We start from the raw sequence: 15,872 nt of genomic DNA, 5'->3' as shown, positions 1-15,872 counted from the left end.
GTCATCTGAGTGATGACATTTTCGCTTTATTCCACTCCAAAACGAGCATTTGCTTTTATTTTACAAAAGAAATGAAAAGGTGTTCTTTTAATTGTTTATTTCTATCACTTGATTTGCGTGCTTAAAAATGTCCTAGGGTGTCTTAATCGATTTTATGTCTGTAGATAAAGAGGAATATTCCTGTGATTTGATTAAATTATTTACCATAAAGCATAGTCAAATATATGCAAACAAGCAGCCACTTTGTCACAAAAGTAGTGAAACTTTAATAAGCTGTTGAGAATTTGGATACCTAATACACTCCTCCAGACTGCACGTGGAGACACCCTGCAGTCTGTCAGCTATAGGGCGTATTAGTCAGAGTCTTAAGGGGGCCTCCACATAGCAGGCTTCAGTGTCCCATCGATCTGTTAGATGCCAATGAGTGTGTGTGCGTGTGTGTAAAACGCTGAGTTTTATCTCCTAGCGGTCAATACACCGTGTTTTGACATTGGTGGTCTGAGATGGAATCCTTCCTTCACACCTCTTCCCTCCTTCATCCGTCACTGACACCACTCTCCCCACATTTTCTTTTTTTTTGTTGTTTTGTTTTTGTGAAAGTATGATGCTAAATATTGTTGAGTGTTTGACCATTAATTCTCAGGGCTGTTGTAGCAGTAAAAATCAGCATGAACATGTGATGAAACTATCGTTTTCTGAAAGTCGGGAGGGTCAATCATTACTAGTAATCCACTAAAAGCGTTTTTGGGCCTTCTTAATACGTTGTTGCCTTTAAAATCCCCTCCTAGTATAAAGAAAAAAAAGAAAGGAAGCACTTCATATCTGAAAAAAAATTAACAAATCAATATTTTTTTAATTGTTGGTTTCTCTAGAGAGATTAGCAGTGGTTAATATAATTTCTGCAGACTGTAGTTAGAATCATCCCGGTGCAGAGATTAAGGGACAGCAGTCGGAGTCAGAATGGATTTTTGTTAATATAAAACAACTCAAACAGGTTGAAATAAGTGCTAATTTATGGCTGTAGTATTTAATTTTTATGCCTTCCAAAAAAAAGGCCATTGTTCTTTGAATCAATCAACTTAATCTCAATTCTCCCCCCATTCGGTCTGAAACTGAAACCCGTAACTGACACATTGCCTCTTAAAGCCGGACTGTTTTCACGTCGTGTCGACATTAGGAACATCCCTCTCAAGGAATGATCACTTTAATACTTGCTGTTGCTTTCCGAAATCAGCTTGGCAGGTTATTTGGGTTTGGTTAGTAAAATCATTATACTCACAGATTTGTGACCACTCATGATGACCCTGGCTGAGCGTGCGGATTGATGCCCATGCGTCGACCAGCTGGACTCCCCGTTCTTTCAGCTGTGTGCTCTGGTGGAGCCTGAAGGTGTCGTCCGTTATTTCAGCAGATGGTGGGAAGCCCAGCACCTCACTCAGTGACCCCTTCAAACGCCCCTCAGGGTTTCAACATGTGTGTCTGTCTGTCCATTTCTGCAGACATGATGGTTCCAGAGCAGGTTGTGCCGTTTTATTTATACTGATTTTGCCTACCCAGATGTGGAGACAGGATGTGTTGTAGTAACACAATCTCAAACTGAAGTTTTTTTTTGTTTTGTTTTAAAAAAAAAAAGAAATTCAACCTTTCTTTTCAGCATTCAATAAGGGGGGAAAGTAAGGTTTTTAAGAAAACCAGTGTTGGCACAGCTAGCAATCTGTGAATGAAATACATGACATCAGACTAATGTTTTGCTTTCTTAGGGCCCTCAAAGATGCTTTTCAATGAAATCAGTCTTTCCCATTCACGCAGGCCAAAGGTGACAAGCTGCAGAACTGTTGCGCCTGGCATCATGGCCTCTTTGGGATAACAAGTTGCTCAAAATAAAAATCTGTTCACTTTAGCTAGAAGGTTAAAAATTGGATATCCATGAGTTGCAGAAATGGTTTATCAAACACAAAAATCCTTCTTTTTTTTCACAACTATCAGTTCCCAAACCTAATCCAGTGGAGGGCCTGTAGGGTGCGCTGCAGAGAGCATTAGGGAGACCTCAGGACTGCTTCTTACTCTTAATGTTATAATGGCCAGTTATGTAATACCTGCCAGTGACTCATTCATTTTGGCTAATGAGGCAATAAACTGCCAATAATCAGTTGACATCTTTGATCCAAAAACCCAGTTAACTTCATTTATATAAAATTTTTATTATATTGTTAGTGTAGCATTGAAAAATAAATATAAAAGACATAATGTGGAGCTAGTACTAGATTCATTGCAAATACTTTTTTTTTTTTGCAGTTTTCATGCAGTCTCCTTATTAAAACTAGAAATAGTTTTTATACAGTCTGCTCACAAAATCTAAGCATTGTTTTTCTGAGCAGACTGCTCATTAAAACTAGCTAGCTAGCTAGTTAGTTAGCCATCTACTTGTTAGCTAGCAGATAGCATTGATACTGTTGAGCACATTCTCCTGACTTGTGGTTGTATGACCCACTTTTATAAGTATTTAGTCGACTAAATCTTTATTAATAGTACTTTTCATTAGGTTAGATATGCAATAATTTCATGTATGGAAAAGTGCTGTTGCTAGCTAGATCATTTTAGCAGGATGGGCTAAAATTGAGGAAGAGAATTTGTGTTCGTCGGTTATTGGCAAAATGTTATGTTTCTAGCTCAAGAATGCAGATATATTATCAAGTTATCATGGCATTACTGCATTCAGAAGGTCAAAAATGATGATGTTAGTTTCTGCTGTTGCGCAGAGTTGCGCAAGCTTGCTCTCTGGAGAAATTCTTGGTTTCCTATTGGAAAAACGGGGTTCAGTACAATATTGGAAGCAGAGACATTGATAACTTCACCACTGATGATTTTGATAAACAATAATCTGTTAAAGAGGGAGGGGATTTCTGTATTTGTAAAGGGTAAGATAATTTCTTTTAAGCCATTTTGCACGTCTTAACGGAGGTGCCAACAAATTTGACCCACTTGGAGATGCAGGCGCCCTCTTTAACAAAAGCCAACAGCCTGACATACGCTTGCTGATACAAGAAAAAGGCAGCTGTAAAGGAAAAGACCGTCAAAAAGCCGAGCGTCTACACCGTAGCGCACCCCCCGCCCTCCCTATCTACATCTCCCTCGCACACGTCGAAACGCGGCAGCTCTCCATTCTCTCGACTCCCTCCGTCGCTTTCTCGTCGTCGTTTGCGGTATGCGCTCCGCAAAGTTATATGAAGGGCATCAGGCAGGCCTGGCGAGCCGAGTGCAGAGTGACAGCGGCGAACGGAGTGATGGCTCGGCCTGATAAACACCCAGCGTCAAATGAAAAGGCTTTGCGCTTGCCATCATCCCCTGTCACAATGCAATTACCGAACAGAGTGATGGCAAGATAGCAGGCCCCCACCGCTAGCCACAATGATAAAAGTATTGACTGATTTGATTGAATGATTAAAATAATGCAGACATAAAAATGGGGTGAAGATAGAGAGAGGGAAAATGGCAGGTGGAAACGGAGAGACGGAGGGCGGCGTGGGCCGGGCCGCCAGGAGTGAGGCTTTTGTAGATACGGTTATATTATTGTGTGCGTGCGTTCAGATGTTTGCCTCATCTGAGGGTGCTGGGTTTTTTTTATTATTTTTTTGCGGTGGTGGTGGGGGGTGGTTGTTCTTTTGTTCCATGTTGTTTAATTTCTCCGTCTCTTTCCTGTCTCTCCCCGACTCTCAGGTTGCCATTTCTGCTGACGTGAAGGAAGTCCTGCTATCAGATGGGAATGAGAAGTCCATTCAGAGTATCCTTTCATCGTCCTCTCCTCTCTCTCTGTCTCTCCATCGCTGCCGCAGCTCCATTAGCTCACAGCGATTCATGCGCGATCGTACAATTTTTGATCCCGCGCGGAAAAAAACCTGTGCTTTTCTTTTGTCCCTCAGTGAGATAGTTAGGTGTTTGATTGTGTGTAGATGGAAATCTATGGTGCAGGAATGTCTTTTTTTTTATATTTATTATTCTATGATTAAAATGTTCACATCCTAAAGGGGAAAACATTGTTTTCTTTGGTCTTTTTGAGTTTCAAATATTTACTTTCCTTCCTATCAGTATGAAAATGTGTTACAACGGATACCATCTCATTGGATTTATTGACACTGAGAGGATTAGCATCCAAAACGAGAAGCAATCAAATTTAAAGTCCTGCAAATTGGGTTGGAAATGCTGTTTTCTGATGGTTTGTTGCCTTCGCTGTTAGCTATTAAACATTAGAGAATCACGGAGCAGGTCATTATCAGACAAATTAGTGCAACACTTTTGAATAAAATTATGGAAAGGGGAGTTTTGAAAAAAAAAAGATATCCGGTTTTATTTGTAAGACTTGGACAAGAATGATGACTACAGTGCAAAGATTCATATCTGAATCAACATTGTAAAGAGGTATCTCAGATTTGCTTTAACTGGAGCTCTTTCATTTAAGAGGTTATGATCTATCATAAGTTTACTTGCGTTAAATAATTTCACTAAAATGAAGCTTCGAAGGAATCTAGCAGTTGTGGCGAGGCCAAGACAAGAGTGGACTGGAAACGGCTTCAAAATGTGGAGCCATGCAAATTGTATTTTATGAGCTTTGATATGCTGCCAGGTTTGCAAAAGAAAGTTACTTACACAAGATTTACATAGACTGTAAAAAAAAAAAACTTTTTTATTTCCCTGCCTCATATTTCACATTTGGGGTGAGGTTTGTAGGTTTTTATGTTGCTTTTGAAGTTATGGCCTCTTCTATTCCGAGTGGCCGTTCAGCCAATGTTGGCACTGCGCATAATGACAAAAACATTAGCAAACTTTAACAAAAACATGTGGGTGTTTGTTCACGATGAACCACATTTTTGGACAGCTTGTTTATTGCCTTAAAAACCTCTGCAGCCGTGCCTCCGCATTCCTCTTATGTGGTCAAATAGAGATAATAGTTTTAATACTAACTGCATTTTTTTTGTGCGATTTTAATTTCAGAAAGTGAGAAAGGAGGGTCAGTGTCTTTTTAAAATGTGTACGTAAACATCTGTTTTCAACTATATATCTGTTAGTTATTCCCAATCATGATTCATTTGGAAGTGATCAGCCGAAAAAAGGATTTTTCAGTCTTCTTTCAGCTGATCTCTGGTCAGGCTGAAATCTGCCTTTTGCAAATTTGAACCCCCGCACTGTAAAAAAAATTAAATAAAGAAATTTCTGACCCAATTTGACTCAGTTAACTGTCAAGTTCAAAACACTTAACAAAAATAACTTCAATTACGTTGACTTAACTGTCTTTAGCAAGTATGTTGAACTAAAACTAATTAGATAATAATAAGATACATATTTTTTTTTAAATTGCTCCAAATTATTCAGCTAAGTTTTTATATTATTACATCAAGTTGATTTAACACGAAAATGTACATTTTTGTAAATTAAATTCAAGTCAAGTCAACTTTAAGTTGTTGGTTTTAATACAAATGATGCTTGTGACTGTAAACGAGGAACACAAAGTCTTATGGACATTATTTCAGTCACGTCAGTCTCTGCCTAAATGCTAATTAATCATCATCATTACATAATAATTGAGAAATAATGCATCCAAATATGAAGTCCGTGGCCAGTCTTATTGTCGGTGTTTTCTGAGTCAGAAATGAGTTGTTTTTTTTCCCACTGAACTTGCAGCTGGTGACAGAACCTAGATGTTGTGTCGGAGTGCAGAAGAACAGCTGGGCACAACCTGAGGAGGGAGGGGGCACCTACCAATCGCAGCTGCCAAGTTAAGAGCACTGTGATTGCCATCCTGTCAGATTTAGTTTTGAGAGTTTATCTAATGCTGAGGGTTAGGGTGAGAGTTTGAAGCGATCTTTACAAGCGGGAACAATCAAGTTTGTTTAAAATGCTGGGTGTTTTTTTTTTTTCCCTCTTTCTTTCTTCTTCAAATTCAGACATGTAATTAGGTTTTTAGAAGGAATCTTAGGTGACATTTTTGGTATCGTTTCTTCTTTAAGTGGGGGTATTGATCAAAACACGCTCCTCTTTTCGTCAGTTTTTCTTCCCTAATTTCATTTCATCTTTTTTTCTTCCTTTGATCCTTTTAGATCTTCCAGTAATCAATGGGCAGCGCCGCAGAAAACGAAAAAGCAGCTTGTTTTACCGTCTGTTAACAAACGGAGGAAATCTAAATATGCGTCTCTCTTTCCCCCCGTTGAGCGACGCGGCTCTTCCAAATTTAACCCCGCTTACAGCATCTCCGTCCCAGCCGGGCTACAATGCTCCTTCTCTGATCACAATAAGACCAAACAATAACATCGCGAAGACTGTAAAACACACACTTGGACACGCAAACAATACGCCATTGACCGGCCGCTTTGTTTCCTAGAACAAACACTCGGAGAGGATTGTAAGTGAATTCAGAGCGAAAAATGGAAGTGAGTACACACACACACACACACACACACACACGCACGCAGAGAGAGAAACGGTGGGGTATGTGTGTGTGTGTGTGTGTGTGTGTGTAGAGGGTAGGTGGTGAGAAAGACTCAGGATTTGTCCCGGACTCTGCCAAATTGGTCCATTCACACACTTTGTGGTATTTCCTCCCGTTGAGGCCTGAGCCGTGTCCTAATGGCCTCAGTTTATCTCGCGTGGCTTTATTTTGCGGTAGAATGGAGAGCGATGGCGGCTGTTGATAGGGCTTCAGATTTATTCAGCGAAATAGATGAGAAGATACGAAAAGGAAGAAGAAGTTGTGAACGGATGGCATTTGCTGTACATGCTCTGGGAGAATAGATTTCCCACTTTTCGTAGAAGTTGTTGACCTCCTTTATTGTTGTTAGCCCTCCTGGGCCTCCATAAAAAAATTAAATAAAGCATTCAGCGAAGAGAGCAGAAACCGCCGCTGCTCTGACCTTGAATACTCATGTAGGAAATCAATGGAAATGTTCCATTAAGTATGATTGATGCACGTCATTGGTCGCTGCCGCTCTGCCTCAAGTGACTGAAGAAAATGACTTTTTCTTACCCACTTTAAGGCTCAACAAGGCTCAAATCTTTATTTGATTTTTCAAATCTTTTTCTTTTTTTTTAACTACTGTGCATGTTTTGAGCTGGGCACAATTGTGCGCGCGTGTGTATCAACTTTCCTTCAATGGTGTAAGCATGTTCTGACCGGCCTTTTCGTGCTCACGCCTTCGCAGGTGTTCCGATTGCGTGAAAATAAGACGCATTTCTGCATCATAAATGCTCCTCACGTGTGGGGAACCTGTGTGTTATTTGTGTTTCTCGGCCTGGGAGGCCTCTGAGATCTGTGACAGATTTACAGCGATCAGTTTATCACGTTCCGGCTCTCTTCGTCCATCCCTCTTGTTCTTCCTCCCCTCCCCCTTGCCTTTGTCGATTGGATTCGTCTTAGCCCTTTGCTGGCTTTAAAGACACGGAAATCCTAATTGAATTGCTTTGCAACTCCACCAGTCGCTGTATTAATAGACAACTTGACATCAATCACTCAGCCTTTGTGTGTCTTCATGTGTGTGTGTGTTTTTTTTTTGTTTTTTTATCTGTAGTTAAAAGCCTTTCCATTGATCCGGTATGAAGCAGCTGTGATGTAGCGCTCCGTCCCTGGACATCATTTCTGCTCACTCATGCTTTCCTCCATGCGGGTGTTGTTGACCATGCGACGTGTTTCCCACAATTCTTTAGTTTTATATCTTTTGATATCCTTCCTGGCAACATGACATCCACGTTTACAATGGACGTACTCTTACATTTGCTTTAAGCCAAAATCTCTTTGAAAGAGCTGATTAGTCAAATGTTGAGTGACCGTTTTGTCTGCTGAACACTTTAAGCAGTTTGCCCCAAAATAATTTGTATCCGTTATGTCTGCCGATTCAGGGCTTTTTGAAAAACAGTGTTTTCTGCGGAAGAGAAAATGCATTTTATTTTGTCAAATGTGCTGCTCAAAGCAGTTCCAGTATGTGGAATTGTCCATCCAAGAAAGTCCTAATGGAAAATATTCTCTGGGTTTTGGCAGCAAAAACAGAACAAATATTTGAACAAGAGCATTTTTACCTTGAACTTGACCAGCAACTTAGAGCACCTTGATTCATGAGCTAATGAGATTTGAGCACCAACAACTTTCTTTCATTTATAAACTATAAATGGCAATGTTCAATTTTCTAGTTTGTGTTAGATGTGATTTTGTTTTTCCAGTGCCGACCTGCAAACTTGAATCATGTCAGTTTTAACCTTTGTGAGGTGCCCACATTTTAGAGATGAATCCTTGACCGTTGCACCTCAGATGTTCGGAGAGTGGTCGAGAGAAACAGGCAGGCCGGAAAGTTTGGGTCAACGCACGTGTTGTCAAGGTAAGATGCTGATCGGTTCAAGTCAATAATCTTTAGTTTGATTTTGTCAATGGTTCTTCCTCTTTGGCTCCTCGTCAAACATGAGTTACACATGTTTGAGCTCATGATCACTTTTTTATCTGTCCTACTGTTTAAAAGCTTTCTGGTTATCACTAGAACAATGTTTTAGTTTAGGGTGTTTAGATTTGTAGTCTCCTGAAAAGTGCTGAACATAATCATGTATCGGCTGAATCTCTGACTGGAAATACAGTTGATTTAGATATTCAGCGTGAACGAACAGGTCCCGTTATGAGCGTTCTGCAAATTGATTGTCGGGCTTCAAAGTCCAAGCATGCGCATAGGATCATCAGAGAAACGTGACCCTCTTTGATGAGGATCAACGGTCCAGAAAACATGCACACACTCCTCATATGCAAGGACAGGCTAAAATGAACCTAATTGTTGTCCCTGTCTCAATTAAAAAAAAAAAAAAAAACATTTTCCAATGATTGTTCTTTTTGCTTTTTATTTTTATTTTTTTTCGCTCCCCTACGTCTTCTCTCTCTGTCTCTCCATCCCTCGCTCCTGAGCATATTTACATGAGTGGTAGATGGAGTGAAAAAGTAAACGTATAATTAGGCTACATTACTTTGATTGTTTTCTTTTCAGATTATGCCTGCTGTCATCTCCGCGCCGCAAGAGAGGGCGAAGGCCACGATGCGATTGTGCTAGGGGATGGAGAGGGAGGGGCATGTCGCGCGATGTCGTTTGCACACTCATGCATACGTGCGAGCGTTGTGTGTTGGGGCCTCCCACTGTGAACTGAGATTGTATTTTTAGCAGAGCCTAATGTTTTGTTTACTGAGTGTTAAAAATGCCTAATTAATAATCCCCCCCCCCCACCCCAATCTGCCTGACAGTGGGAAAGAGAGAGAAAGGCAAAGTGGCGTGGAAAAAGAGGTGAAGAGGAAAGCTGGGCTCTTAGAGGAGGACAAAACAGCAGCACCGGTTTAGAGGCGGGTTTCAGCGGGACAGAAAAGTGCAGCGCCGTCAGGATGGACCATTTCAACAAGCTTCCCTTTAAGAGTGATATTTATAAAACAAATTGTTGGAATTTTACTCTGACATGATTACAATTACATGAGTGCGTGTTTAAAGGCATGCGATTAATCTAAAAAAGTTGATGTTGCATGATGCGGGTTGGTCACGTTAAATATCGAGACCTGAAAGCCTCTCTTCGGCGGAGGGTTACGTAGTTCACAGCAGCGCGTTACACGGCTTTGTACCGCATTCAGCAGTGCGCAGTCACAAACGCGAAACAAAACGATGAGCGAGGAGTCAGACCGATATGCTCAGTGGCAAGTTTTGCTTTAATAAACACAGCAAGGGGACATTTGTATAAAACTAACCGTACAACGTATTATCTATCCACCAAAGCACAGCCAATTTACAGTTGACATTTCTAATGTGTTTGGAAGAAAACAACTTTTTTTTTAAAAATCCTTCTTGAATATAAAAACCTGGAAAACAGAGATGTTTTGCTCTGAGACAATACACAAAACACTTTCTGATAGATATATTCTGTACATATGTGTACATCTATATATATATATATATATATATATATGCGTATTCTGAATCATTGCATTCTAGCTGTGCCCTGAAGCTCGACTTTGGCAATGTTCTCAAAACCAGAGAAAATAAATAGAAGCGCCAGGGGGTTGAAAAGTAACCTGTGCGGAAGGTGGGCTTTTCCTCTCGGTATGCGTGTGTTCACAAGGTATAAATGTCAAGTGTCACTGTCAGACGCTCCCTTGCTTTATCCCACAGACGTCATGTCTTCCTCTCCGGTGCGTTCTCCTGGTCTCTACTGAGGCAGAAAAACAGTGGGGGTCACAGAGAGCGAGGTGTCAGACAGCCAGCAGCTCAGTGCTGCAGAGGAAAAGAGCAGTGAAGGTGGAGAAAGAGAAGACGAAGACAAGGAGCTTTTTCTCCATGTCGTTTTTTTTTTTTTTTTTTTTTCTTTTAGCAGCGCCTCTTGGTTTCTTTCACCACCCGTCCAAACGCTGAACTTTTTGTCTCTGTTTCATGTGTGTGTTACAGGGTGGTTAGGTGGGACTGCGAGGTGGACATTGCAGCGCTGGAAGGTCACTTTGATACCGTCATGTGTGCAGACTGGTACGTTTACACACACACACACACACACACGCACATGCAGATTTATCTCCGTATGTGTCCGCTTCTGACATTGTCTCACTTTTTGCATGACGGTCCCTGCGTGCCGCCTCCTCCACCCCCACCTGTGCCTGGACCTTCCCCTGATTCGGCCACACTCTCTCTCACACACACACACACACACACACACACGCCCACACACACACGCATGCTCCGATGCCCGCACGCATCCATTTTACACCAAATTGCCTCGTTTTCATGCTTAGTGTCCCAGCAAATGGATGACTTAGGCAAATTGCAAATAATTGCGCCTTGACAAGAAAGGAGACTCGGTAAGATAAAGGAAGAGTCCGGGGAGGAGTGGAAACTGAGATGGAAATGGAGAGATGGAGCAACATAAACACAACAATTAGCCCATCAGATATTAAAATGTATGTGACCATCCAGAAAAGCCAAATCTTCTCCTCTTCTGCTAAAATGCCAACAATAATGAAGGCGTAGCTCAAAAGAAACATGCACTAATAAATCCAGGTCAAACTTTTAAGAAATTAATTTTCGTAGAGGTTTTATTTTTATTTAAAAAATACTGCGTTTGCTTACGCTGCAGTGTGCTTTTGTTACATTTTTTTTTTTTTTTTTTTTTTTACCATTTTACCTGTTTTGTTTGAATTGTCAACTGTTTTGATCAACTTCTGTTGATTCTTAATGTGCCGCATTGGCATAGTAGGTTAAAGTTTGTTAAAAAAAATTTATTAAGAATTGGAAAGTTAATTTAAAATAGTGTTCTCCATGGGTGCTTTTAAACTTTGGACGTTGGAAGAACAAACTCTTTCATGACGATTACAGCGGTCAAAAACATCTCCAGGTCAGTTTGACCATCCATACGACCATTGGGCAGCCAAACCTCGCAATTTCTGTTCATCCTACTTACTTTTTACCCAGGAACAACCTATTTTAGGCAAAACTGACTCAACCATTACATATCAGTTTATTTGTTTTTTTGAAATTGGGCAAATAAAAAAAAATAAATCTGGAAATAAATTATCATAAAAATACTCAAGCCAATGTATAAAATACTGTATAAACTTGTATTTTATGTTAAAAATAATAATAAAACAACTGTAGGTCTGATACCAGTTTATTTGATATATGAGATACAATTATCAGCAGCATACATTTTTGAGAACTGAGAATAAATCTTACTGTTGTCCACACAATTCTGGGACCATAAGAAATCTAAACCAAAGCAATTTTTTTGTTCTGGTTTCTTTACTTGACATGGTATTTCTATATTGGACTCTGTGTTCAAGAGCAACACTATTGAAAAGCTTTCTCATGCCAGCCTTGTGCCAATGTGATCGCTTTTTAAACTCAATCGTCAGATCGTAGATGTTCACTCATGGATGAAGTTGGAAGAAGAAGGATTGGCCAGAACCGTGAGCCTTTCATAAGCCGGTAGCGAGTCAGGACAGACCAGAGAACCCCAAATAAATGATCAGAGTGAATTGTAAATGTCAGACAGTGGAGCTTGTGTGGGAGATCTTCCACTCACACATGAAATCTGGAGGCCATTGACAGGATGCCGAGATTCGTTGCGACATTATGAAGGCTTTGGGCATTGTGGTCGACATTTCTCTTTGGGATCTCCTGGAGGCCTGAGACCCCACCTGCAGAGTTTGAGTCATGGTTTCAGTTTTTAGGTAAAGAGACAAAGTGTCTCTTTACCTAAGAGACACTCTTGACCCATCTGTCAAGAGTCCAAGCCTCTCTTTGAATGTGTAATTTAGGCAGACTTGTACTGATTGGTGAGCACTGAGTGAAACCTTTAGCTTGTGGTAGTTTAGCTGTTCAGACCACATGTGGTGTGTGTGGTCTGGAGAATTTTTTATGGTGAGTGTTGTAGGTGTATCAGGAGCCAGGAAAACTTTCTATCCTTCTTCTCAACACAAAGTTGAGCAGATTCTGCTAGAGGACTGCCCCTTGTTGCAATCCTGTTTGATGGATGAACAGAAATGATGTCAAGTGATAATTTTTTTGGAGTGGAGGGTTGTCTGGGTTGAGAGCTTGGCGTCTTGTCTTTGCCTTTTGCATCTGAGGTGGTTCTGTTGTCGTCCTCGTGCCACTTAATACGCCAACTAGGAAACGCAAAAAAAAAAAAGCAGTACGTCTACATTTCGACCCTTACGTTTGGTATATATGATATATGGATCGATGTCTGTCACAATGAGTTCCTGAGGTTCCTCCAAAGATTGGGTGAGGAGGTCCACCATGTGGGTGAAACCTGGGAATGAAGCTGCTTCTCCAGCGCATCAAAGGAAGTACTTTGATGCGTTTCGGGCACCTGATAATGACGCCTCCTGGGTGGCTCTCTCTAAAGCGTCTCCCGGCAGATCCTGCTGAGAGGAGACCCTAAAGGCAGACCCAGAACTCGCTCAGAAAGATGACCTATCTCATCTTTCTCAAGTGGAGGGTTTGAAAGTGTGGCTGTGTTCTTAAGCCTCTCACCTTCTTTCAGTCTTTGGGTGGTCCTACTAACACAGTCCCAGTAATTCCTGATGTGGGCAGTTGTGTTAAAACTCTTAAACGGGGAGCGGGAGGGGGGTACACATTTTCCAACTTCACTAACACTGAAGAAATCCAGGTTGCATAAGGGTGTGCATCTCTCTGCATAAGTGTGTGCAATGTGTGCTAAGTGCTGCATTAGCAAATGGCATTATCATTATTTTAATGTCATGGTCATTACAGGTAATAGTCAGGTACAACACCCATAGAGAGAGGGGGTGCAAGCAGCTAAAAGAGGATATTTTACAGCGGACTGGGGCATTTGCGTGACAGACAGAAGCAGATCGTCTGAGACCGCGGTAAATTGTATGTGAGGTTTCGATATTACAGGTTCTTTTCCCCCCATTTATCACAGCAGAACTCCAAGCCGAAGCCGCGCGCGTGCGCAGGAGCCAGAAGTTGTTTTTCTGTTTGGTCCCCCAGTCTTTCTCCCGCGTGTAAATGCAAGCGAGCGATTTGTGCGATGATTGCGCTGCCGGCAGCCGAAGAGCCGACGGCTGTCGAATTAACGCGCGAGTCGTTGTGACGATCACCTTCGAAAAGGTCAACAGCAGCAAATTGCACTCCGATTAATTACAGCTTCTACCAGTTACAGTGGATCTACTGCTGGGAAGAGAGGAGGAAGGAAGGAAGGAAAGTTTGCCTCCAGTTTTGTGCCCTTTTCTTGTGATTTTCTTTCCATCTTCGGTGAAATCGTGTTGCTAGAAAGTTAAATGGAGTCTTGAGACAGATCTAACATGTAGGATGAAATTTGAACTGCATGTCCAAGTTCCTTATTGTACATGTAACACAATTATTTTTCTAATAAACACAGCTAAAGATTCAAATGCAGATGTAAATAAAAATGTTTAAAAGTGCGTTCAACTTTGAGCTTGTGACACGTTTCATTTCCACAAGCTTGAATTCTGTGTCCTTTGATCAAGCATGCTACAGACAAATAAACATTTAAATGTGCATGAAGACACAAAATAGGCAACAAAACAATCTGCTCACTGGGAGTAAGCATTGGGAAACACACAAATTGCTGGAGTGTTGTCTGTCTCCTCACTTTTATGGCTGGCAGACACGGGGAGACCTGGAGAGAGGGGGATTCCTGCATTGGACATGTGGATGGCAAGGAATCTTTGGCCGGGACGCTCGGAATGTCTGCCTTCTCCAGAATCTGCCCGTGTGTGTGTGTGTGTGTGTGTGTGTGTGTGTTGAGATAAAGCTCTGCTTCTGTCATTGTGAAATAGTCCATGTGTGCATGCGGGTTTTTGTTTGTGACAAATTGCTGGCTTTGCTGCGTTTTAGCTTCGATCAAGTTGACTGGGTTGGGTTCCTGGCATGCAGAAGTCTGTCTGATCACTTGTGTCAGTGGTACTGTAGAGAAGATAAAGAAAAAAAAAAGAAAAAAGATGATGAAATTAAGCAGTGTCACTTTTCTTAAACACAAATTCTTGCATTCTTACTAATTGTACATTTGAGTCGGTGACAGACGGACGACCTGTGCCAGATTCACCTTACCTTTCAGCGATTGGCCACTACTTCCACCAAAATCTGTCATGTGCACAGTATGTTAATGAATATTTATAATATTTGCAACTTTCAAATGAATCCTGTCGCTCTCATGGTGCAACACAAGATGTATTCATTCACAAATGACACAAAATAAACTCTTCCCTTCTCATCTCAGACACTGACGTTAATTCGGATCTTCCGTCTGTAGTGATTACGCATCAAAAAATAAGAGAGAGCGCCGTGAAGAAAACAATGAGTAACACTTATATTGATAAACGCGCGGTGAGTTTAACCATGAAAATTACACACTGTGAAGAAGAAACCTAACAAATTTATTTGTGAAATAAATAAATTCTGCCTGATTTCTTTTTTTCTTTTTGCATAAAAATCAATCATATTTTTGTAGTGAAACAGTTTCTCTCTAAAAATTATTTTATGCGGCAAGATTGGCCTTTTTGCCCCCTGAGGGGTTTGAAAATGTGAGCCGTTTTGCTTTCTGCAAACACACCACTTGCAGAAAGCATTGTTTCTACCTTACCTACATTTCTTTTTTTTTTATTGGTATATATTAGTATTTTGAGTGGTTTGTTTTAATTAGCTGTAAGTGGAAAATCACCATAATTAACACAGGTTACGGCTTTGAAACACCCATCTGTGTGTAATTAACTCCTCTAAAGTGCTTCATTTGGTGATAAAGTTCCAGAAATGGGCTTTTCAATAATATTCCGGTTTATTGAACGGGCCTGTACAGTTTGATCTCCAGCCAAACTTGATTTTGCAACATTTTCTGGACATGTAGAGAAATTATAATGAGAGAATGTTCCAGGCTAAGTTAATCTCACGCTGCGCTTTACGGATGCCCTGTCTGCACTAATGAAGATTCACTCCGTGTGGCATGCTAACGCGGCTGCTTCTGATTAATCGGCCAATAATTATTTGACCACTAGAGCAAATCCAGTCCTCACAAGATAATATTTTGTGATAACGTTTAGATGCAGCACACCTGTATCTAAAGATTATTCGGTTACCAGGCCTCTCAGGAGCTGAATTACATGCTGTTGAGCGAATCGGGTCATTTGATTTTGACCTGTTGGATCAGGAACTGTTAACTATTAACTGACCTTTTATCCCAACATGATGAGTTAAACATGGAAAAAAAGAGAGAGAAAGTTATATCATGCCATAAAGTAGCTTAAAAGTCAGAAGTTTTGACACAGATTGTGCAGGTTTGACTGCCAGCTCAGACTTTTACTGCATCTCTTTTATCAACTTTTCTGTGGTGCTATCAAATAAATGCAA

At 40.8% G+C, this 15,872-nt stretch overlaps 1 protein-coding gene and 1 long non-coding RNA gene across 3 annotated transcripts in view; one reads left to right on the top strand and one right to left on the bottom strand.

Moving 5' to 3' along the window:
- The window catches only part of camkmt (calmodulin-lysine N-methyltransferase), a 110,045-nt gene that overhangs the window by 76,622 nt on the left and 17,551 nt on the right, over window positions 1-15,872 (top strand). For both annotated transcript variants that reach the window (XM_044135581.1, XM_044135582.1), the window contains 3 exons: window positions 3,718-3,781; window positions 8,291-8,357; window positions 10,440-10,514. In XM_044135581.1, the coding sequence (XP_043991516.1) occupies window positions 3,718-3,781; window positions 8,291-8,357; window positions 10,440-10,514 (206 nt within the window). The remainder of the gene's footprint in view (window positions 1-3,717; window positions 3,782-8,290; window positions 8,358-10,439; window positions 10,515-15,872) is intronic.
- The window catches only part of LOC122842067, a 28,247-nt gene continuing 25,681 nt past the window's right edge, over window positions 13,307-15,872 (bottom strand). The window contains exon 3 of the long non-coding RNA XR_006372471.1: window positions 13,307-14,435. This is a non-coding gene — a long non-coding RNA (uncharacterized LOC122842067). The remainder of the gene's footprint in view (window positions 14,436-15,872) is intronic.

Source organism: Gambusia affinis, linkage group LG13 (genome assembly GCF_019740435.1).
Source record: "Gambusia affinis linkage group LG13, SWU_Gaff_1.0, whole genome shotgun sequence".
NCBI classification, from domain to species: domain Eukaryota; kingdom Metazoa; phylum Chordata; class Actinopteri; order Cyprinodontiformes; family Poeciliidae; genus Gambusia; species Gambusia affinis.
This window is presented reverse-complemented; position numbering and strand designations above follow the sequence as displayed.